We start from the raw sequence: 25,118 nt of genomic DNA, 5'->3' as shown, positions 1-25,118 counted from the left end.
TCAGGTCATGATCCCAGACTTCTGGGATCAAGCCCCACATAGGGCTCCTTGCGGAGCCTGCTTTTTCTCCCTCTCCCTCTGCCTGCCACTCCCCCCGCTTGTGTGCGCTCTCTCTCTCTCTGTCAAATAAATAAATCAAATAAATCTTTAAAAAACAAACAAGCAGATATTCTGGGGCACCTATGTGGCTCAGTCAGTTAAGTGTCTACCTTCAGCTCCCATCACGATCCCAGGGACCTGTGATCGAGTCCGACATCAGGCTCCCTATTCTGTGGAGAGCCTGCTTCTCCCTCTGCCTCTCTCTCTGTCTCTCATGAATAAATAAAATCTTAAAAAAAAAAAAAAAAGCAGATATTCTACAATCTACATTCTCTGGCCTCAGTCTAAATTTAATTTAAAATCAACAGTCATATAAAAAGAAATTATTTGGAAATTAAAAATAGCTTGTATTATAACTCCCATGTTGATTATTTAAAGTATATTGTAGCCTTTTTATGCTCAGATTGGCCTATTTTTGGCCCCCCAAATGGACTGCTGTGTCCTTTTGTCAAGACCACTATAGGCTTTGATAGCTTCCTTTTTTCCCTGACCAAATGCACTGATCGGGTATGAAGCATTTTAGGGCACTTATTGATAAAGAGGGAAAGTGGAGCATTTATTTTGTCTTTCCTTTATTACCTATATTTTAAGACAACCAAAAGTTGAAAAAAAGCTATTATGAGAAATCTAGCTAATAAAGTTCAAAAGAATGACAATGTGAAAAATCACTTTTTATGAAATAATGGATCTTGGTGGTGATATTGGTGGATGCAAAGATCATTAGGTGAAAAAGACTAACAGTAACCTTTTAATGGAGCAGAATGACAGAATACACTAATCTATATCAACATTTCAATTATATCAGCCAGGCTGTGTGCATCTTGATGTTATGCAATGGCTAAATGTAGCTTCATTTGTTAAGTGCTCTTGCCCCAAATGCTGACCCAGATGTATAAATTAGTCTCTAATCTAATTATCAGTTTACAGGAAACTTGGGGTATAAAGGAATAAATTAATGACAAGGAAGCAAACAACTAAACACAGAATGTACAAAATTTCACAGAATAAATGGTCTTTTAATGAATATATGTTAAAATAAAAACAATGTTGCAAATTAAAAGACTTAAGAGACCTATCAATTAAATGCAGTGTATGGAATGTTTTGGGATCCTTGTGTTAAAACATGCCCAGGATTTGTTCTAATCAAATATGGTAGGATATGTAGACATGGTAATGACTGGCATGAAGGAAAAAGTTTATATGCGAAGTTCTCTAAAAACAGGAGGCATAGCATGCCTGCAGAGCCACATGGGAAAGTACCCAGTTCTCATGGGAGGCAGAAGGTGGGAGAGGGTAGAGTGTGGCATAGAGCCTTTACTGAAGTTTTCCTCACGAATGGGTGACATTGGTAAGTACACTAAGAAAGTTTGGGATTGCATAGTTTTAATAATTTTGGCAGGCTGAGTTATAGAGGTGGTCCCTAGTTGTCTGGTACCTGGCCCTGGGGTGATTTGGGCAAGAGGAATATTGACTTAGTTTGAGAGTTTGATATAGGAAACATTTGGGGATTTGGATTGGTTGGTTTGTATATCAAGGGCATGATCTCAGAAGAGTTGTTTGGGGCACCTGGGTGAATCAGGCAGTTAAGCATCTGGCTCTTCTAGGGCTGGGAGTGCTCCTGTGGGGTGAACAACCCAGGATGCTGCAGTTTTTAGCAGCAAAGACAAAAACAGAGTCAGTGCGACCTGGAGGGCTTTCTGGAGAACAGACTGCAATCTCTCTGTTCTGAGAGGTTTGAATATGGTCACTTCTGCTCTGACTGTTGGAAGGGACGTAGACACCCACCAGGGAAAACCGCCAGAGAACAAAAGCTTTACTGAGCCCATCCCAACCCCCGACAGGGGGCAAGGCAATTCTGCCCAAACAGGGTTGCCTGAGTAACAGCACAGCAAGCCCCTCCCCCCCAGAAGACAAGCTGAAAGAACAAGAGGCCAACAATCCTAAGGTCCCTATAAAACAGGTGCATCTTGTTTGGATTGTAGTCAATAGTCTGGACTCTACATTCCCTCAACCACTTCTCACCAGAAAGACTAGGAGGAGGAACCCCCAGGACAGGAAAAAATTCAGAGACTGTGACCTCTGCCACAGAACTAATGGATTTGGATATAAGCAAGATGTCAGAAATAGAGTTCAGGGTAACAGTTATGCAGATAATAGCTAGGCTGGAGAAAACCATTAATGGAAACGTAGATTCTCTAAGGGCAGAAGTGAGAGCTGATCTGGCAGAACTTAAAAATGCTATCAATGAGATCCAATCTAATCTAGATACTCTAACCGCTAGGGTAAATGAGGCAGAAGAATGAATTAATGGTCTCTAAGACAAACTGATAGAAAAGAAGGATCAGGAGGCCTGGAACAAACAGCTTAGAATCCATGAAAACAGAATTAGAGAAATAAATGATGCCATGAAACATTCTAATGTCAGAATTATTGGGATCCCTGAGGGGGTGGTGGGAGAGGACTAGAAGATATAGCTGAGAAAATCCTAGCTGAGAATTTCCCTAATCTGGAGAATGAGACAAGTGTTTGTGTCCTAGAGGCAGAGAGAATACCCCCCATGATCAAAGAGGGCAGACCGATGTGTGCCCTCCCCTGCCCCCAGAATGTGATAGTGAAACTTGCATATCTTAAAACCAGGTAAAACATCTTAAGGGGGGGCATCTCAGTGGGTTGGACCTCTGCCTTCGGCTCAGGTTGTGATTTTAGAGTTCTGGGATTGAGCCCCGCGTCGGACTCTCTGCTTGGCAGGGAGCCTGCTTCCTCCTCTCTCTCTGCCTGCCTCTCTGCCTACTTGTGATCTGTCTGTCAAATAAACAAAAATCTTTAAAGATTTTTTTTAAAAGATTTTATTTATTTATTTGACAGAGAGAGATCACAAGCAGGCAGAGAGGCAGGCAGAAAGAGAGAGAGGAGGAGGCAGGCTCCCTGCTGAGCAGAGAGCCCGATGTGAGGCTCGATCCCAGGACCCTGGGATCATGACCTGAGCTGAAGGCAGAGGCTTTAACCACTGAGTCACCCAGGCGCACCTCCCCCCCCCCCCGCCAAAAAACAACCTTAAGGGTAGCTAGGAGTAAGAGATTCCTTACATACAGGAGGAGGAACATCAGAATAACGTCAGACCATCCACAGAAACCTGACAAGCCAAAAGGACTGGCAAGACATATTCAGAGCACTAATGAAAAGAACATGCAGCCAAGAATACTTTATCTGGCAAGGCTGTCATTTAGAATGTTTGGAGAGATAATGAGCAAAAACTTAAAGAATATGTGACCACTAAGCCAGCCCTACAAGAAATATTAAGGGCGGGGCGGTTCTATAAGAGAAGAAAGACCCATAAGAGTAATAGAGAACAGAAATTTACTGAGATAATCTATAGAAACAGGGACCTCACAGGCAACATGATGACAATAAAGACATATCTTTCAATAATCACTCAACATGAATGGCCTAAGTGCTCCCATAAAATGGCACAGGGTTGCAGATTGGATAAAGGAAAGGACCCATGCATATGCTGTCTACAAGAGATTCATTTTGAACCTAAAGATACATCCAGACTGAAAGTGAAGGGATGGAGAACCATCTTTCATGCCACTGGACATCAAAAGAAAGCTGGGGTAGCAATTCTCATTTCAGACAAATTAGATTTTAAGCTGAAGACTGTAGTGAGAGATACAGAAGGACACTACATCATTCTTAAAGGGTCTATCCAACAAGAAGATCTAACAATTGTAAATATCTATGCCCCTAACATGGGAGCAGCCAATTACATAAGCCAACTGTTAATCAAAATAGACATATTGATAATAATACATTAATTGCAGTGGATCTTAACACTCTACTCTCAGCAATAGATCATCTAAGCAGAAAAATCAACAAAGAAACAAGAGGGTTGAATGACACACTGGACCAGATGGATCTCACAGATATATATAGATCTTTTCACCCTAAAACAACAGAATACACATTCTTCTTGAGTGCACATGGAACTTTCATCAGAATAGACAACATACTGGGTCACAACTCAGGTCTCAACTGATACCAAAAGACTGAGATAATTCCCTGCATATTCTCAGACCACAATGCTTTGAAACTGGAACTCAATTCCAAGAAAAAGTTTAGAAGAAATTAAAACACTTGGAAGCTAAAGACCATCCTGCTCAAGAATGTTTGGGTCAACTGGGAAATCAAAGAAGAACTTAAACAATTCATGGAAACCAATGAGAACAAAAACACATTGGTCCAAAACCTATGGGATACGGGAAAGATGGTCCTAAGGGGGAAATATATAGGCATCCAAGCCTCACTCAAAAACATCAGAAAACCCCCAAATATATAAACTCTCTTTACACCTTAAAGAACTGGAGAATCACCAACAAATTAAGCCTACCCAAACACAAGAAGGGAAATAATTAAGATTAGGGCAGAGATCAATGAAATAGAAACCAGAAAAGAGAAAGGGCCTAAATTAATAAAATTATAACTGAAAGGGGAGAGATCACGATTAATAGCAGGGAAATAGAAACAATCATCAGAAATTATCAATAGCTATATGCCAAGAAGTTAAGCAACCTAAAAGAAATGGATGCATTCTTGGAAGCCTATAAATTTCCAAGACTGAAACAGGAAGAAATTCACAACCTGAATGGGCCAATAACTAGAAACGAAATTGAAGCAGTGATCAAAAACCTCCCAAAAAAGCAAGAGTCCAGGACCTAATGGATTCCCTGGGGAATTCTACCAAACATTCAAAGAAGAAATAATACCTATTCTCTTGAAGCTGTTTCAAAAAATAGAAACAGAAGGAAAACTTTCAGACTTTTTCTATGAGGCCAGCATCAACCTGATTCCCAAACCAGGCAAAGACTCCATCAAAAAGGAACAATTTCAGACCAATATCCTATATGGATGCCAAGATTCTCAACAAGATCCTAGCTAATAAAATCCAACAGGACATTAAGATGATTATCCACCACGGCCAGGTGGGATTTAACCCGGAGATGCAAGGGCGGTTCAACATTCACAAATCAATGTGATAGAACAAATTAAGAAAAGAGAGAACCACATGGTCCTCTCAATTGATGCAGAAAAAACATTTGACAAAATATGGCATCCTTTCCTGATTAAAACTCTTCAGAGTATAGGGATAGAGGGAACATTCCTCAACTTCATAAAATCCATCTATGAAAATCCCACAGTGAATATCATTCTCAATGGGGAAAAGCTGAGAGCTTTTCCCTTAAGATCAGGAACACAACAAGGATGCCCACTCTCACCACTACTGTTCAACATATTACTAGAAGTCCCAGCAACAGCCTGCTTCTCTCTCTGCCTCTGCCTGCTTGTGCGTTTGTGCTTGCTCTCTCTATCTGACAAATAAATAAATAAAAATCTTTTTTTTTAAAAAAAAAAAAGAACATTAAAATGACTAATATGGGACAAAATGGCGTCCTGTACCTCAGTTTTGTTAAATAACAAAAAATTCAACTAAGTATCAAATTGGCCTTATTCAATAATTCAGTGATTGGGAAGTATCCCATCTAGCAATAGAAAGGAACTACTATGAGCTATAGAAAAGGAAAGGTTTTTAAAGACAAAGGGAGTGGAAAATAGTTATTCAGCAAAGAATGCACTGTTTCAGGTAGGACCAACTTCTAAGGGGAATTGAAGGGGTCAAAGAGCAGATTGTCACCAGTGCTGACAGGTAATTCCACATGGACTAATTAAAGGTTACATTCCTGGGGGTTGAAACTGTTAGGTCAGGTTAGGTAGTAAGTCTTGGTTTGCTGACATGGGTTTTAGCATAAAAACTCCATATTGGGCCAGATGTCTCCTTTTTGACAGGTTATAATGCCCTAGGAAGAACAGAGCAACTCCTGTTCTATTTCTGCCAAATGGCATGATCAGAATCTAATCATAAGGAAATTGCAGAAATGCGAATTCAGCAATATTGTACAGAATAACTGGCCTTTTCTGTTCAAAAATGTCAAGATCAGAAAACACAAAGCCTGAGGAATTATTTCAGATGAAAGGAGACTAAAGAAACCGGACAATTGGGGGTGCCTGGGTGGCTCAGTGGGTTAAGCCTCTACTTTCGGCTCATGTCATGATTTCAGGGTCCTGGGACTGAACCCCGCATTGGGCTCTCTGCTCTCTCTGCCTGCTTCTCTCCTACTTGTGATCTCTCTCTCTGTCTTTTTTTTTTTTTTAAGATTTTATTTATTTGTAAGAGAGAGAGAGAGTGAGAGCGAGCACAGGCAGACAGAGTGTAAGGCAGAGTCAGAGGGAGAAGCAGGCTCCCTGCGGAGCAAGTAGCCCGATGTGGGACTCGATCCCAGGACGCTGGGATCAAGACCTGAGCCGAAGGCAGCTGCTTAACCAACTGAGCCACCCAGGCGTCCCTCTCTCTCTGTCAAATAAATAAATATAACCTTTTTTAAAAAAAGAGAGACAGGACAATTAAATATAATGGATGATCCTGGACCAGAAAAAAATTTCTATGAAAGCTTTATTGGAAAAATTGTGAAATAATAATAAGGTTTATAGATCAAACAAAAGTATTATATCAGTGTAATTTTCCAAGTTTGATCATTATCCTGTGATTATGAAAGAGAATGTATATATTGAAACATCTAGAGGTAAAGGAGCCTCTGTGTGCAACTGACTTTTCTGAATGACAACTTTTCAGAAAAAAAATCATAAAACAAATGCAATAAATGTTAGCAACTGCAGAATCTACATGAAGGGTGAAAATTGTAGCATTCTTGCAACTTTCCTGTAAGGACGAAATTATTTCAAAATAAAAAAAGTTTTTTTTTTTAACGATTTTTATTTATTTATTTGACAGAGATCACAAGTAAGCAAAGAGGCAGGCAGAGAAAGAGGAAGGGAAGCAGGCTCCCCACCAAGCAGAGAGCCTGAGGCGGGACTCGATCTCAGAACCCTGGGATCATGACCTGAGCCGAAGGCAGAGGCTTTAAGGCCCTGAGCCACCCAGGTGCCCAAAAAGTTTTTTTTAACAAAGAAAATGTTTGCATTCTGCCTCCTCCTTTACTCTGTGGTGTTGTGCAAGCTACTTCACCTCTCTGTGCCTCTGTGTCTGTCACATGAGAATCAAAACCAATTATGAGGAATAATTAATACATATTAAATTCTTAAAACTAGCCTGGAAAATAGAGTGAAAGTTTAGCTTTTTACAAGTCTTACTTGAAAATATGTCTTTTTTTTCACCTCCAGGAAAATTTCTTTCCTTGTCTTTTTTTTTCCTTCAAAATTCCCTCTTCTTCATTATTATTGGTGTCTCCTTCTAGAATTTCTATTAGACATCAGAATTTCTGGAGCTGCCTTTTACATGTCATTTTTCTCTCAAGTTTTCCATTTTTATTCTTTTGTAGAGTTCTGGGAGCAACTCTAAGTTTGTTTTTTGTTTTTTTTTTTAAGATTTTATTTATTTATTTGACAGAGAGAGATCACAAGTAGGCAGAGAGGCAGGCAGAGAGAGAAGGGAGGAAGCAGACTCCCTGCTGAGCAGAGAGCCCGATGTGGGGCTCGATCCCAGAACCCTGGGATCATGACCCGAGACGAAGGCAGAGGCTTTAACCCACTGAGCCATCCAGGCACCCCTGAACTTGATTTTTTTTAAAAAAATATTTTATTTGAGAGAGAAAGAGCACAAGAGAGCACAAGTAGGGGCAGAGGGAGAAGCAGACTCCCTGCTGAGCAGAGAGCCCGACTCATGTTGGCTTGATCCCAGGACTGTAGGATCACAACCTGAGCCAAAGGCAGATGCTTAACTGACTAAGCAAACCAGATACCCTAGCTTGATTTTTCAATTGTTTGTGCCACTGTCTCCACTACCTTAGGAAAGAAAAAGAAAACATAAAACCAGATTAAGATTTTAGAATAAAAAATGCCCAGTCTGTTCTCTTGAAGATTAATCTGATTTTATGCATACATTTTCTTTTTTAATATTTCAGGGATTGGGGAACTGAAGCGGGGTAGGAGATTTAGAGGCTTAATTGGGTGGGCTTTGTTCCAAATTCCTGAGGTCTGGACACTTTCTGCCATTAGGATCCTTGAAATAGTCTGGTGTCATTATAATTAATTCAATTTTTCACTTGTTCTTAATTAAAAGTAAGATTTACAATTAAATTACAATTAAAGATTTAAAATTAAGGGGCGCCTGGGTGGCTCAGTGGGTTATAGCCTTTGCTTTCGTCTCGGATCATGATCCCAAGGGGTCCTGGGATCGAGCCCCGAATCAGGCTTTCTGCTCAGCAGGGAGCCTGCTTCTCCTCTTCTGTCTCTGCCTGCCTCTCTGCCTACTTGTGATCTCTGTCTGACAAATAAATAAATAAATCTTAAAAAAAAAAAAAACTGTTTGGGAATGCTTAGATGACTGGAATTTATGGGGCAGGATCAAGAAAACAGTTCTCTGCAAAGAAAGAGTCCCAGAACTATGCATAGGCATCTTCTTAAAATCTTAATAGTAATTGTGCCCGTACAGGGAGACTCTATATAACCTAGCAGAGAACAGCTGCTGGAGAGCTGTGAGCTAAACAGTGATTCTAGAAGTTACACAGTGCTGGGAAACAGGAAATCCAAAACACGCAGAGTGGATAAACACTTCTGAACACCCTCATAGTTGGCTGATACCCTAGAAAGTCAACATTTTAAGTGTAGGGCGATGTTAGACCTAAAGCAAAGGCTACTCTAAAGCTATCAGAAGAAAGCTTCAAAGTAGGCCTTGAAAGGATCAAACTGGGGCGCCTGGGTGGCTCAGTGGGTTAAGCCGCTGCCTTCGGCTCAGGTCATGATCTCAGAGTCCTGGGATCGAGTCCCGCATCGGGCTCTCTGCTCAGCGGAGAGCCTGCTTCCCTCTCTCTCTCTGCCTGCTCTCCATCTACTTGTGATTTCTCTCTGTCAAATAAATAAATAAAATCTTTAAAAAAAAAAAAAAAAAAAAAAAAAAAGAAAGGATCAAACTGATTTGCCAGAAAATTAACCAGCCACTATAAAGAAAATCAATATTCTTGGGTGCCTGGGTGGCTCAGTGGTTTAAGCCGCTGCCTTCGGCTCAGGTCATGATCCCAGAGTCCTGGGATCGAGTCCCGCATCGGGTTCTCTGCTCAGCAGGGAGCCTGCTTCCTCCTCTCTCTCTCTGCCTGCCTCTCTGCCTACATGTGATCTCTCTGTCAAATAAATAAATAAATAATCTTTAAAAAAAAAAAAAAAAAAAAAAAGAAAATCAATATTCTTTAAAGTAAGATAACAAATTCCAAGCTCTCAACAACATGTATCTATGATGTATAATATACAATAAAAAATGGCTAGGCATTCAAAAAAGCTGGCAAATGTGATCCATAAACAGGAAAAAAGCAACCAGTAGAAATAGAACTTGAGATTACCCAGATATTAGAATTAGAAGGCAGTATAAATATGTTTATTAACTTAATGGAAAATATAGCCATACTGAATAAATGGACAATGACGAGAGACAAACTCTCTAGGGGCCTGATACACAAAGGAAGCCATTTTAGATTTCTTTCTAAGTCAGCATGACTTATATAAACTTTGTTCAAACCAAAAGCCTGATTTATGGTCTGTCATGCTTGCATTGTACATCTGCTTTGTGAATGAGTAACTAAAGGAAAACCATCTTCTCCTTGAGATACTTATTGATAAATGTTCCTAGTTCCTGCATTTCTTTGACCTTAAAATTTATGATTCTTGTGTATATGGTAATTATAATTTTGTGAGCTTTTATAAGATGTAAAAAACTGTATAACCCTGTAAAAACTGTTCATTCTCTGGAGCACTTTCTTTGCTGTGAAGAGCATGAAAAAACATTTCCTGGGCAGTTGTCCTAACCTGGGGTCAAATAAAACTCTCTTTCTTAGAGATTCTAAAAGGCTTGTTCATTTTGCATCAACAATAGGAATTCCAGCAGACAAACGAAATGTATAAAATAGAACTAAAAATGCAAGTTTTATGGGGCGCCTGAGTGGCTCAGTCAGTTAAGTACCTGGCTCTTGGTTTCAACGCAGGTCATGATTTCAGGGTCCTGGGATAGAGCCTGTATGGGCTCTCCACTCAGTGGGAGTCTGCTTATCCCTCTTCCTCTGCCCTGCCTCCCACTTGCACTCTCTCTCTCAAATAAATAAATGAATCTTAAAAAAAGAAAATGGAAGTTTTATAGCAGAATAAACTGAAATGAAAATTTCACTGAATGAGCATAAGAATAGACGGGAGGCATCAGAAGAAATAGCTGGTAATCACCAAGATAGATCAATAATGATCCAATCTGAAGTACTTTAAAAAGGAAAAAGACTGAAAAAAACAAGCAAACAAAGGCACTTATGAAACAAGACTTATAACTTAAGTTCTAGAATGAGAAGATTAAATTATTATAAGACTTATAACTGAAGTTCTAGAATCAGAGGATTAAATTAAATTTGGTCATAATTAAATTATGACCCAAACTACCAAAATTCAACAAACAGAAAATATTATAATCAGAGAAAAACAATACATAAAATATTGGAGACCAAAAGTATGAATAACGCTGACTTAGTTAGAAACAACAGTAGCCAAAAGACAACAGAATAACATCTTCAAAGAATTAAAGAAAAATATGTCAATTCAGAATTCTGTTTCCAGAGAAAATATGCTTTTAAAATGAATACAAGACAAACCATAAAAGACTCTTAATCTCATGAAACAAACTGAGGGTTGCTGGGGGTTGGGGATAGGGTGATTGGGTGATGGACATTGGGGAGGGTGTGTGCTATGGTGAGTGCTGTGAAATGTGTAAGCCTGATGATTCACAGACCTGTACCCCTCGGGCAAATAATACAGTATATGTTAATAAAAAATTAAAATGAAGAAGAAATAAGGATATTTTCAGATAAATTAAAATTTAGATTATAACTAGCAGAACTGCAGTTTAGAAAATAGTAAAGGAAATTCTTCAGGTTGAAGAGAATTGTCTTTAGATGAAAATATAGGAAGGAAGGACAGACATCAGATATGGTCAATATGTGGGTAAATATAAAACATGTTTTCTTCTTTAAATGTTATTAAATTTAATAAATGTTATTTATAAAATTATAAAATATATGACTATTTAAAGCAAAATAGTGCAGCACTGTATAGTGGGGATTATAGTGTATGTAGCTGGAAAAAAGTATGACAACTGTAGGACAAAGAATAAGAAGTGTAGGGGCGCCTGGATGGCTCAGTGACTTAAGCCTCTGCCTTCAGCTCAGGTCATGATCTCAGGGTCCTAGGATGGAGCCCTGCATCGGGTTCTCCGCTCAATGGGGAGCCTGCTTCCCCCTCTCTCTCCACCTGCCTCTCTGTCTACTTGTGATCTATCTCTCTGTCAAATAAATAAAATCTTTTAAAAAAAAGGAATAAGAAGCGCAAATGAAATGATACTGTTTACAAGGTTCTTATACTTTACACAGAGTGGTACAATATTAATTCTAAGTAAACTATATTTAATAAGGGTGCATATTTTAAGCCCTACAGCAACCTCTAACAAGATGCATGAAGGTATAGTAAAGAGCCAACAGAAAAATTCAAATATACCAGAAAAAATTCATCAGTTCTCCAAAAAAGAGAGGAAAGGATAGTTAATAAAAATGTGGCAAATATAAATCAACCAAATAGTAAATATAAATCCAATCAAATTAATAATTACATAAATATAAATGGATAAGTATTTCAATGAAAAACCAGATACTATCATACTGGATGAAAAATGTGAAACTCAAATCACATGGTATCTACCAGAAACATATTTTAAATATAAAATCACAGATAGATGCAAGGAAAAAAAAATGGAAAAAGATATACTAGCCAAGCAGTAAGCATAGGAAAACTAAAGTGACTATGCTAATACTAGACAAAATAGACATTAAGATGAGACATAAAGAAATGTTTCATAATAGAAGGATCAATTCATTGGGAAGACACACAATCATAAATGTGAATATACTATATAATAGAGTTTCAAAATACATGAAGCAAAAACTAAACCAACTCAAGGGAGAAATTGACAAATCTAAAATTGAAGTTTTCATGTATCTCCTACTTCAGATATATTCTTCTATTTGCAAAATGAGAATAAGATTGGCTTTGACATTTTCAAATAATTTCTAATTTTTATATTCTTTTTTTTTAAAGTTTTATATTCTTGAGAGAAGAACAAATTCTTCCATCTATTAACTACTGTATCAAAATATTTGAGATGGGTAGGATGCTGCAGTGGTAGATAAATCCTGGTGGGCTTATCCCATTCCCTTCCTGAATGAACCGGGACATGATGAATTCAATGATTACTCACCTGAGAAAGACTTCTGAAGTTACTCTTCCTAATGTTCACTTTTCAATCCTCTTCATCAGAAAGACAAAAACATTATAAATGTATGTACTTTGTAACAGAGCTTGAAAATACCTGAAACAAACAAACAAACAAACAAATACCTGAAACAAAACCTGATGGAACTAAAGGGAAAACAGAAATAAACACACTTCTCTCATACCTCTAATTAACTACATTTTTAAAAATCAGTAAGAATAAAGGACATCTGAATGACAACTCATTAGTCCCCCCTTACTCACAGAGAGCACTTTTCAAGACCCAAAGGGGATGCCTGGAAGGGTAGATAGTACTGAACCTCATATATACTGGTTTTTTTTTCTATACATACGTACCTATAATAAAGTTTTTTTCTTTTTTTTAAAGATTTTATTTATTTATTTGACAGAGAGAAATCACAAGTAGATGGAGAGGCAGGCAGAGAGAGAGAGAGAGAGGGAAGCAGGCTCCCCGCCAAGCAGAGAGCCCGATGCGGGACTCGATCCCAGGACCCTGAGATCATGACCTGAGCCGAAGGCAGCGGCTTAACCCACTGAGCCACCCAGGCGCCCCTATAATAAAGTTTAATTTATAAATTAGGGACAGTAAGAGGTTAACAGAAATAATAATGAAATATAACAATTATAACTATGTTGTATGTTGCAAAGCTTTTGCAATATAACAAAAGTTGTGAATGTGTTCTCTTTCCCAAAATATCTTATTTGCCTTACTCACTTTGTGATGTGAGATGATAAAATGCCTAATAATGCGAGAAAGTGAGGTGAATGATGCGCACATTGTGACACAGCATTAAGCTACTGTCAATCTTCTCGCCAAACGAGGAGTGTCTGCTTGGGGATGGCAGTTGAGGGCTGGGAACTAAAACTGAGGAAAGAGAAATGGCCGATAAGCGGGGAAGGGCAACTTTATCGATCACCTTAATCCAACAGAATTTATAGAACAATTTGTTCACAACTGCCAAGAAGGAGAAAAAACCCGAGAAGAGGAAGGAAGGGAAGGAGAGAGCTCGAGCAAGCACGAGCTATCTTACTATGTCGTCCGCTCTCCGTTCTGATACGGTTTGGGGATATTTTTTATTCAGAACTTGACATATATCCACATCTACTTGGGCATATATACTGAGTACCTGCTGTGCGCCTAGTAGGTACGTTATGTGTTTGCTGGTGTTAAGACTTAGCTAAGACATACCAGTGCTTCCGCCACAAGCACGACAAGCTCTGAGAACGCGCTTCCTGGTCCGGGGAATCCCTGAAGCACCTCCCCTGGTAGCCCACCTATCAACCCCCAAGGGTTTCCCAGCGATCACCTCAGCAACGGCGAGAGCACCCGCGCTTGCGCACTCCGCGCAGCAATTTGGGGCGGGGGCGGGCCCTCCCTACCGAAGACTACATTTCCCACAGGCCTTTGCTCCTTGTTGCCTTCCGGCTTTCTAACTGGTGTCGGCTTGGAGAGGTGAGTTGGTCGCGAGCATTGAGGAAATGGGCGCGGGGGCGGCGCGGGGGCGGCGCGGGCCTCTGTGTGAACCGGGTTGTACTGACTTGTGGAATTTGTGACGCTGACTGGGCATCGGGTACCCTGAGGCGTCCTTTCCCTTTCCGCTTAAGGGCTGCACATATCCCTCGGCCCAGAATGGCTCCGAGTTAGATGTATGAACCCCAGAGTGAAGGCCCCCAACAAAAAGACGCGGTCTTGAGAATTGCAGCTCTGAGAACCACAGCTTAATCAGAGCTCCCTCGTAAGGAAACTACCATGACTTCGGAGACAGATTCCAGACTTGGCCTTTGTACTCGGCCTTTCTCTGATACCGAGAAGGCTGAGCTTAACCCCGGACTCCTTCTTAGTTCCATCGGGTTCTGTGCGGGTGGCTGGTGGGAGCAAGTGTGATAGCGGGGGTGTGTTTTGAGTTAGCCAAGGCGGGCTGAGTTCCAAGAAAGGCTTAATGCCTCAGGATTCCCGTGTCTTTTCCCCAATCCTGCCGGTCTTCAGTTAGGAGCGAGAAAAGAGAAGATAACCATTTGTATGTCTATATCCTTTGTTCGTGAAATGTAACTTTTTTTTTTTCTGGACATGGAAACCTTTGCATTTCCTGGGAAAGAATGAAAAATGCGTGCGGACTGAAAAGAGAAAAAACAGCCCTTGCATTAATCCGGCTGGGAGAGAAGAGACAGATAAAGCCAGCTGCAAAATTAATAGAAAGTTATTATTCATGCAGCAGTTGTAAAATGCTGTAACAAATCCCTTTTTGAGAGATTACAGCTGTTTTACCAATGATGCTCCAGACTTGCTTTGCCATTTTTTATTTTATTGCTGGAGATACCCAGTTGCTAAACTGCTTTCCCTTCACGATAATACTTAATCTCCAATTAATCTCTGCCTTTCCTAGGCTCACCACAGAAAACCGCAACCATTCCCGAACTGTTCCCCACCTCTCATACATCCTTCAAAATCCTTCCGTAGGAATTCAGCTCTTTACAAAAGAGCTTTTCTTCTCCTCCTCCATTGCGTTCCAACCCTTCCTGTGGAATTTCCTCCTTCTCTTAAGTCAATAAATCTGATTTTGTTGGACTGTACAAGCTTTTTCCAGGTGGTCTTTTGCTGGTTAGGTTTTAACACTGGAAATATCCTATCCATATACCTGGTTCTTTGCTCTTCTTTCCCAGTGAATGATAGGGGCCATCTGGTTACCTCCTGCCTCCTCTCCAGTGGGTATTCCCATGAGCCTTTGGCAGTCATTTAATTCCTTCTGTGAGCTGTTTCTTTCAAATTGTCTAAATGGCTAGCAAGTAAACCTCCTGAAGGGAGGCCAACCGCAGGGCTTTATTTTAGGCTTCGATTTGTTGAGAGGATCACAGTTTAGGTGGAATCATATGCTAGATGTCTTTGATCTTTACCACTGTCCTGAATTCAAAAGCAGGCAAAGGTAGGAGATAGTTCCTTTGGTGACAGGGTTTTCTGCTTTTGAGGCTTTTAAGAAGTAGTAATGTGACAGGGTTTTTAATGGAGAGGTCTGTGTTAAGGAGGGAAGGGAATGGAAGATGTTAGTTGGAATTTGAGAAATGGTTTGAAGTTTTTGACAGCATGAGTGGTCTTATATTTATGTGGTCTTAGGAGAGGCAGTTGAGTTGTGGAGCTAAATTACCAGTGTTGTAGTCCTAAAACTGCCACTTAGAGCTAGGTGGAATTGGGGTAATTTATTTCATCTCTTTGTGCCACAGCTTCTTCATCTGTGAAAGGATAATGATAGAAACTGCCATATAGGATTGCTATGAAAAGATGAATTAGTTATATATAAAGTCCTCAGAGAGTGCTTGACACATAATAAGTGCTCAGTAGATTTAATTGTTACTATTTTTTTTTTTTTTTTTTTTTTTTTTAAAGATTTTATTTATTTATTTGACAGACAGAGATCACAAGTAGGCAGAGAGGCGGGCAGAGAGAGAGAGAGGAGGAAGCAGGCTCTCCGCTGAGCAGAGAGCCCGATGCGGGACTCGATCCCAGGACCCTGAGATCATGACCTGAGCCGAAGGCAGCGGCTTAACCCACTGAGCCACCCAGGCGCCCCTAATTGTTACTATTATGTTGTAATTCCATCTTTTTTCTCATCACCCAGGTCCAAAAATTGTGTTTTCCCACTTTGGCTTCATCCATCCTTGAACCCCCTTTTGTAAATTGTTGTTAATCAGGAGGAGTTGCTTATCAATGTGAAGTTTGAAATTTATTAGCTAGCATTATAAGAGCAGCGCTGAGAAGCTCAAGATTTTTATGGAAAATGTATGTAGTAGTCTTCATTTTCAGTGATATAACTGACTTTTATTTACTGTTTATTTGCTATTTTAAGTGCTTTATTTTATGTGAGGTCTTATTTAATCCTCATAACAGCCTTTTGAGTTAGAATCTATATCACCCATTTTTTTATGGGAGGTGACTAAGGCTGGAAAGTTAAGTGCCATGTCCAGAATCATAGTTAATAACTGTCAGAGCTAAGATTTGTATCCTGAAAGTGGTACACAAAAGCCTGTATCAGTAATTAATTATAACAGTATGCCAAGTCTCATCATTATGAATACTTTAAAAAAAATTCCTCCTGACTTACTCAGTAACCTATTATAATGGAAGGAAGAGATATTAATCTGATGACAGCAAGTACTATCAAGTTACGTCCATATTATACTGAAGCTATGGGGTCTGGAGGTAATGGATTTAATACAGTAAGATTTATGTCTCATAGGTTTTCTGTTTGGGTGTGTTTTTTAAAAATTTTATTTTAATTCCAGTATCGTTAACAATGTCTCACAGTTTTTATTTGAATGATATTTTATGCAAAGTGAGATTAGTAAAACAAAGAGATCCAACAGATCCAACTGGAAGCTTCATAGGCATCTTAGCCTAAAGCATCAGCTCAGAAATAAAATAAATTTATTTCTCAGTAAAATGTGAAAGGAAGCAGCCATGAGACTGCTGTTGTTACTTAAAAGGCATCAGACAAGGATTTTTTATCATTCATTTCTAGATAAACTCCAGCTTGGTTCTTGAATTAGAAGGTGAAGTAAATAAAAAAGAAAAAGAAAAGTCCCTCGAGGCAAATGGGGGAGCTCTGTCAGTTAAGTGTCTGCTCTAGGCTCAGGTCCCAAGGTGGTGGGATTGAGCCCTGAGTCAAGGCTCTCCACTCAGCAGGGAGCCTGCTTCTCCCTCTCCCTCTGCCTGCTGCTCCCCTGCTGCTCCCCCTGCTTATGCTTTTGCTCTATGTCAAATAAATATATAAAATCTTTTTTTTTTTTTTTAAGATTTTATTTATTTGACAGACAGAGATCACAAGTAGGCGGGAGAGGGGGGTGGGCCTGCTCCCTGCTGAGCAAGAAGCCTGATTCGGGGCTTGATCCCAGGACTGTGGGATAATGACCTGAGCCGAAGGCAGAGGCTTTAACCCACTGAGCCACCCAGGTGCCCCCAAAATACAAAATCTTAAAAAAAAAAAAAAAGAAAGAAAGAAGGAAGAAAGAAAGAAAGGTCACCCAGGAAAAACAACAGCTGTTCTTAGAGTATCCTGGGCTTTTTTCTTAGTTCAACAGAAGACTTAAAACCTTGAAATGGGGAAATTTTTGCCTTATTTGGAGTATTTGTGTATGTCAGGTTCACACTGTGTTTAATATGGTGGTGAGTGGGGTGCCTGGGTGGCTCAGTGGGTTAAGCCGCTGCCTTCGGCTCAGGTCGTGATCTCAGGGTCCTGGGATCGAGTCCCACATCGGGCTCTCTGCTCAGCAGGGAGCCTGCTTCCCTCTCTCTCTCTCTCTGCCTGCCTCTCCATCTCTCTCTGTCAAATAAATAAATAAAATCTTTTAAAAAAAAAATATGGTGGTGAGTGTTCCTGGCTATTCCTGTAAACATTTTAACTAATCCTTCTAGGTGTACATGTGATTTTTTTTTTCTGTTACAAGAATTTAATGCCACACGTGTTGGGATTTATTTATTTATTTATATTTTCATTTATTTTTTAAGTGGAGCCCAACTAGGGGCTCAAACTTATGACCCTGAGATCAAGACCCGAGCTAAGATCAAGAGTCTGACGCTTAACCAACTGAGCCACCCAGGCACCCCATGGGTTTTTTTTTTTTTTTTTTAAACACAGTGGCTTTACCCATTTTATCAAAATTAGGGCAATGTCATCACTTTTTTATTTTACCTCATCACTTTTTAATATGTGCCTGGTTTTCAGCGGTATAGATGCAATACTATTTAACCATTTCCTAGATTAGATTCTTTTCAGCCTTTATTCACTGTAAACCATACCTATCTGCATACCTCTGCAGATATCTTTATATACATGTGCAAATAGTTCCTTTTGTCTTAGAAGTGGAGTTCTGGGAACTGGTTCTTAGGGTTTATAGGGTTATAATGTTTATTATTTTTTTTTAAAGATTTTATTTATTTATTTGTCAGAAAGAGAGAGAGCGAAATCACACAAGCAGGCAGAGTGGCAGGCAGAGGCAGAGAGAGAGGCAGGCTCCCTGCTGAGCAAGAAGCCCGATGTGGGACTCGATCCCAGGACCCTGGGATCATGACCTGAGCCGAAGGCAGCGGCTTAACCCACTGAGCCACCCAGGCGTCCCGGGTTATAATGTTTAAATGCTGCTTCACATAGTTATAAATTTGGATCAACACTGTGTCCATTTCTTCATGACCTTACTGGTCTGGGACATCATCAGTCTTTTAGACCTCCCAGTCCTGTCACTGTAAAAGTATAATTTTTGTATGTGGTTTATACACATCTCCTTAATTAGTAGTGAGACTTAGTATCTTTTGAAAGATACTTTTTTTTTCTTTTTTTCTTTTAAGTGATTTGCCCTTGTTCAGGTTCCTCTCAGTGAAGCAGAAATCTAGTCTTCAGGGGCACCTGGGTGGCTCAGTGGGTTAAAACCTCTGCCTTCGGCTCAGGTCATGATTCCAGGGTCCTGGGATAGAGCCCCGCATCAGGCTCTCTGCTCAGCGGGGAGCCTGCTTCCCCCTCTCTCTCTGCCTGCCTCTCTACCTACTTGTGATCTCTCTCTCTCTGTCAAATAAATGAAATCTTTAAAAAAAAAAAAAAAGAAAGAAAGAAATCTAGTCTTCAGAGACAAAAACCAAAGTTGCAAGATGACTTTATAGTTAGAGAAATGTGAACTCAGAACAAAGCTTTGCCACTTCATAACTGTGAATTTGGGCAAATGATTTCACCCCTGAGCATTGGTTTCCTGATCCATTGAGAAATGACAAGAAATACATAGCAGAGCAATGCTGAGGGTTACGGGGTGATGTACGTAAAGCACCCATCATGTAACAGTTCTCCATGAATGTTTGACTAGCTGTGGTGGTCATGGAATGAGAGCAGAGAGGTGCAAAGGATGTTCTGGTACGAGAGGTCCTGATTGGGAAACAGAGTAATGAGTTGTTTGGGGTGGAGAAAGGCCAGTGGCAGCAGCTGCCAGGCTCAGTCTATATGGTTTTCAGGCTTCGTATTTAGGAAGTTCAGGCAGGATCCTGGGGGCTCAAGAGACGGTATATAGGTGGTATGGCCCTTTCTCAGCCCTGAAAAGTTGTACTGGAGGAAGGAGGAGTCCGTCATCAGGACCAGATATATATTGCCAGATGGGGAATCCTTCTCCGAAGTATTCAGGCTTTCATTCAGCTGGATTTTCTCAAAGCTTGGATTTCTTCAGACATCTCCTAGTTTTTATGAGTGTGGGATCAGGGTAGTGGGTATAGTGGTGGAGAATAGTTAAGAAGTAGGAAGGCAAAAGAAAAAAAACTCATTAACTTAAGTCATTTTGGGATCTCTGAGTTACATTTGGTTTTATGGTCTCTTTTTTTCTTTCAGATCTGGCTTATCAGGGCTTTGCAGTTCCCCAACAGAGAAATCTTGAAAAGGACTGACCAGTTCTTACATTTTGAAACCATGGCCCATGTAAGTTGATGTTCTTTTCTCCTTTTTGAAATGTTGTTGATCTCTAGGTTATGTGTACATACTCATTCCCTTAACTTGAACTCTGCCCAGGAACTTGCTTTAGTAACTCTAAGTCCTATGAGGGTTGGGGACAAATAGCCCAGTGTCCTTTCTAGGTGCCCTTCCCTCTTCTCCACTAATGTGGACCGCCTCCTAGCTCCAAAGTCTTCTGTCAAGAGCCATGGGGGAGCGAAAGTGAAATGCCTTGAGAAAAATGCAGGCATTTTCTGCAGAATGTCCCCTTGCTAACATTTTCCAATAGAACAGCTTTTGAGGGCACCTGGGTGGCTCAGTGGGTTAACCACTGCCTTCGGCTCAGGTCATGATCTCAGGGTCCTGGGATCGAGTCCCGCATCAGGCTCTCTGCTCAGCAGGCAGCCTGCTTCCCTCTCTCTCTGCCTGCCTCTCCATCTACTTGTGATCTCTCTCTGTCAAATAAATAAATAAAATCTTTAAAAAAAAAAAAAAAAAGAACAGCTTTTGATTTTAATATTTAAATTTCAGAGAGAGTATGTTTCTCTGAACACAGTGATTTTTATTTTTTAAGATTTTTATTTTTGTGATTTTTTTTTTTAAGATGTTATTTATTTATTTGACAGAGAGAGATCACAGGTAGATAGAGAGGCAGGCAGAGAGAGAAAGGGAAGCAGGCTCCCTGCTGAGCAGAGAGCCCGATGCGGGACTTGATCCCAGGACCCCGAGATCATGACCTGAGCCGAAGGCAGCAGCTTAACCCACTGAGCCACACAGGCGCCCCTTTTTTTAAGATTTTATTTATTTATTTGACGGAAAGAGATCACAAGTAGGAAGAGGAGGTAGGCAAAGAGAGAGGAAGAGAAGCAGGCTTCCCGCTGAGTGGAGAGCCTGATGCAGGGCTCAATCCCAGGACCAAGGAATCATGACCTGAGCTGAAGGCAGAGTCTTTTTGTTTGTTTGTTTGTTTATTTATTTATTTATTTATTTGACAGACAGAGATCACAAGTAGGCAGAGAGGCAGGCAGAGAGAGAGGAGGAAGCAGGCTCCCTGCTAAGCAGAGAGCCCAATGTGGGGCTCGATCCCAGGACCCTGGGATCATTACCTGAGCCGAAAGCAGAGGCTTTAACCCACTGAGCCACCCAGGCGCCCCTGAACACAGCGATTTTTAGTCTGGTTTTATGTAGGAAATATTTGTGTCTCCAGTACACAATTTGACATCTTTTCAACGTTTTTGAGTTTTTTATTGACATGTAACACACATAGAGAAAAGTACACAAGTCCTAAGTGTGTAGCTGAATGAATTTTCATGAATTGAGCATATCTGTGCTGTCAGTACTCAGGTCAAGAAAAGAATATTGCTAGTACCTAAGATGCCCCCTTTTCAATCACTCCCTGCCCACCCAGCCCAGATATAACCACTATCCTGACTTCTTTTTGTTTGTTTGTTTAAGATTTCATTTATTTGAGAGAGCGAGACCTCATGAGCAGGGGTAGGGAAGGAGGAAGAGGCCGACTCCCTGCTGAGCAAGGAGGTCCAATGCAGGGCTGGAACCCAGTACCCCAGGATCATGACTTGCGCTGAAGGCAGCTGCTTAACAAACTGAGCCACCCAGGCAGCTCCCACTATCCTGACTTCTAACATTATAAATGAATTTTGCCTATTTTTAGAACTTATATATATGTGAAATTGTATAGTTCAATACAACCTTAACAAAAGATTAATTGCAGGAGAGTCTCCTTATATTTCACATATAATTCCTAGACCGTCAGAACCATCTATAGGTGTTTTGAGATGCATGCAAATATCATTAAAGAGGATGTGTGTATCTGGTGCTGCTGGTGAGAATGGGGGTATCAGCTTCATACTGAGTGTGAGTCATAACTGAGTGTTATGTTCTTGCTGAAATGCATTTTCATAGTGCACTTAACGTATAGCTCTTGTGTAGTACAAAATAAGTCTCTAAAAAGTTGCAGAAGTATTGAAGAAATTGTGGGGAAAGACACAAAGCAAGTGAGGAACATGAATTCGGTAAAAGAGACAATGAAAATTCTAAAGCTAAAGATATGTTTGCAATAACTAACCCATGTGAACTGTGGTTCTGTGCTGGAGGGAGCCGTTAGGCTATTTGGAAGCTTGGAATTGATGTATAATGCCGTGGAATTCTTTGCTTTAAAATGATGGGAAAATAGGTAACAGTTTAATAATGTAGTCTTAGAATGTCTGATATTCAGGAATGGGTTATTGATATTAAGTGAGAGATCCTTGGTTTGAAAACTTTCCTTGAAGATCTGTGGTGTGATTGAAGAAAGAATTTGGTCCTGTTTGACTACTAGAAGGGAAAACTCCAGACTTCTTCACAGATGAGTTTTCCCGTACATAAGATGAGATTTAGTGTTGGCTCAGTCTTTGTATGTGTTGAAATTTTAGGGTACATGTGAAAGGCTTTTAGGACTGGGTTGATTGGGTAGGAATGTAATTGGGGTCTTATATTGTAAGGCCTAAAATTTCATATGCTTATTTGATATCTTTATCAGGGCTCCAAAGGCCTAATCATGAGTTCCCCTGTTCTTGCGAGATGTGCTCCCCATCCAGCAAAAAGACTCCCACCTAAATAGCTTTCCTATCAGGAAGATGACCTAAACCCCTCCTGGTCCTCACTCTAAAGGGTTTCACCTCCTTGCTGGACCACAAAATTATTCAAACAAACCAGTCACATCCTCCTGAGGGAATTAGGGCCACCTTATCCTCTTTTTACTACAAAGCCTGCCTCCCACAGACCCTGCTTGTTCACTCCATCCCTGAGTGCAACCCCTGTGTGGCCCTGCATGACGTGTGGTGTTCTCCTCCCCTGGGCTGTGAGTATACATGTCTAATAATGCTGTCAATCTCATCTGTCCAGTGTCAGGAATTGAGCCACCTCATACTGTTTAGGCCAAGGGATCTGTCCCTCACCAGTTGGCTGATTAGGAGGTAATCAGAACAGCACTGCAAAGAGAGAGATTGAGAATCATCTCCAGCAAACCCTGAGAGAATAGTACCAGGAGCAAAGTGCACTGTGTAATTTTATAAGATGTACGGGTTTACAGCAAGGTGTCTCAACCTTGGAACTATTAATATTTTGAGCCAGAGAATCTTTTATTGTGGGGACTTGTCTTCTGCATTGCAGTATATCTAACAGTGTCCCTGACCTTTACAAATTAGATGCCTGTAACACCCACACCTCCTCCCCCCAGGTGGTGACAACCAAATTGTCTCCAGACATGGCCAGATGTCTTCTGCAGAGTAAAAGCACTCATTGTTGAAAACCACTGGTCCAAAGTGACATCATCATGGTTGAGTATCCTCTAACTCAGGAATGAGGAAGAGTGTTCAATGAGGGATAATGGATGATAAAGACTAAGTTGCACAAGTAATAGATAATGTACACTGTGAGAGCTGAGGAAGATGTTTGAAATTGAACTGAATTAAAATATCTAAATAGGAAAAGAAAAAAGACTGCATCTAAAATATTCATGTAGGAATTTCTATAAATTTGGCTAAAAAAATGGTCCTTATAGAGGAAATGTTTGTAAGAAAATATGACTTTATGATGAGCTTGAATCTGTTATCTTAGAAGAGCTGTTGTAGTACATTTGGGAGAAGTTCTTTTTTTTTTTTTTAAAGATTTTATTTATTTATTTGTCAGAGAGAGAGCGAGCGAAAGCAAGCACAGGCAGACAGAGTGGTAGGCAGAGTCAGAGGGAGAAGCAGGCTCCCCGTAGAGCAAGGAGCCCGATGTGGGACTCGATCCCAGGACGCTGGGATCATGACCTGAGCCGAAGGCAGCTGCTCAACCAACCGAGCCACCCAGGCATCCCGAGAGAAGTTCTTATCAATATTTTTTCACGATCATTTAAGGGAAAAGAAGGTAGAAGACATTTCCCATGAATTTGTGGTAGAGAAGCAGAGCTTGTAGGAGGCTTGTGTGTAGTGTTTCATTTAATTTGGACTTTTTGGTTATTTTATTCATTTCCAGATACTTCTGGGTAAAAAATTAATCTTATCTGTAGCCATAGGACTATTCAAGACATGTAGAACTCTCCTTCAATGATACTAATTTTCTTACTGCCCCTGATACATAAGCCCTACCTCATTTGCCTGTTATGTGAACCCTTCTCTGCATTGCAGTCCTTGATCCTTTTCATTTAAAAAATATTTCATTTATTTTCACAGGTAATACATGAGTCTTATTTTTTCAGGGTTCAGTGACATTCAGGGACGTGGCCATAGACTTCTCACAGGAAGAATGGGAATTCCTGGACTCAGCTCAGAGGGACTTATATAGGGATGTGATGTGGGAGAATTACAGCAATTTCATCTCACTAGGTAAGGCTATTTATCCCAAACTATGTTGGCTTTCTCTGCTGTCAACTTCAGGACTATGTTTTGAAAAACTAGATAAATTTTTTCTCTCTGTTCCAAAGTAATGGTTTTAGCTTCATTAGGTTGGAAAAAGGCTCCTCCATTTAATACGTCATCACTTTCATCTAGCTCTGTCCTTCACATTTTTTTTAAAGCAATTTTTTTTTAAGATTTTATTCATTTGACAGAGAGAGATCACAAGTAGTCAGAGAGAGGGGGGATGCAGGCTCCCCGCCAAGCAGAGAGCCCGATGTGGGGCTCGATCCCAGGACCCTGAGACCATGATCTGAGCCAAAGGCAGAGGTTTAACCCCGTAGCCACCCAGGCGCCCCTGTCCTTCACATTTTCTTCAGGCTCTGTAATTTACTTGTTTCACTGCTATCCAAGGACTGGGCTTCAATTCTGGCTTGAATTCTGCCACCAAAGGCATTGTCCAAGAAACCAGATTTTACCTTATATTTGAGCCCAGAATTGATGCAAATACTTAACACTCCATTCTAATCCACCTGCAAGGAAAGTACCTAAACACAGGGGCTTTGAGTGTCTCTAAAAATCAGGGGAGCCTATAGAACTTACAAAGTATGAAATGGATCCCACAAAGTTCATTTAAAACTCAAGCAAACACATTCTGTTTCCTATAACAACCATATTTAATTTTTCCTGCTTTGTGGTTGTAATTTAAAATCTAAGAACTTTGCATTTAACATTGAGTAAATAATCCTAGAAAGGATCAGAAGATGTCTCAGTTAAGACACTATCTTGTCAGCAAATGGATAACAAT

The 25,118-nt window shown here is 40.3% G+C and overlaps 1 protein-coding gene across 1 annotated transcript in view; it reads left to right on the top strand.

Moving 5' to 3' along the window:
- The window catches only part of LOC101684181, a 95,392-nt gene that overhangs the window by 55,497 nt on the left and 14,777 nt on the right, over nucleotides 1-25,118 (top strand). The window contains exons 9-11 of the mRNA XM_013062795.2: nucleotides 13,751-13,933; nucleotides 19,833-19,919; nucleotides 24,175-24,301. Of these exons, the coding sequence (XP_012918249.2) occupies nucleotides 13,751-13,933; nucleotides 19,833-19,919; nucleotides 24,175-24,301 (397 nt within the window). The remainder of the gene's footprint in view (nucleotides 1-13,750; nucleotides 13,934-19,832; nucleotides 19,920-24,174; nucleotides 24,302-25,118) is intronic.

This window comes from Mustela putorius, unplaced genomic scaffold, assembly GCF_011764305.1.
Source record: "Mustela putorius furo isolate JIRA1106 unplaced genomic scaffold, ASM1176430v1.1 tig00000174_pilon_pilon_pilon, whole genome shotgun sequence".
Lineage (NCBI taxonomy): Eukaryota > Metazoa > Chordata > Mammalia > Carnivora > Mustelidae > Mustela > Mustela putorius.
The sequence above is the reverse complement of the archived record's forward strand: the minus strand, read 5'-3'. Positions and strand labels throughout refer to the sequence as shown.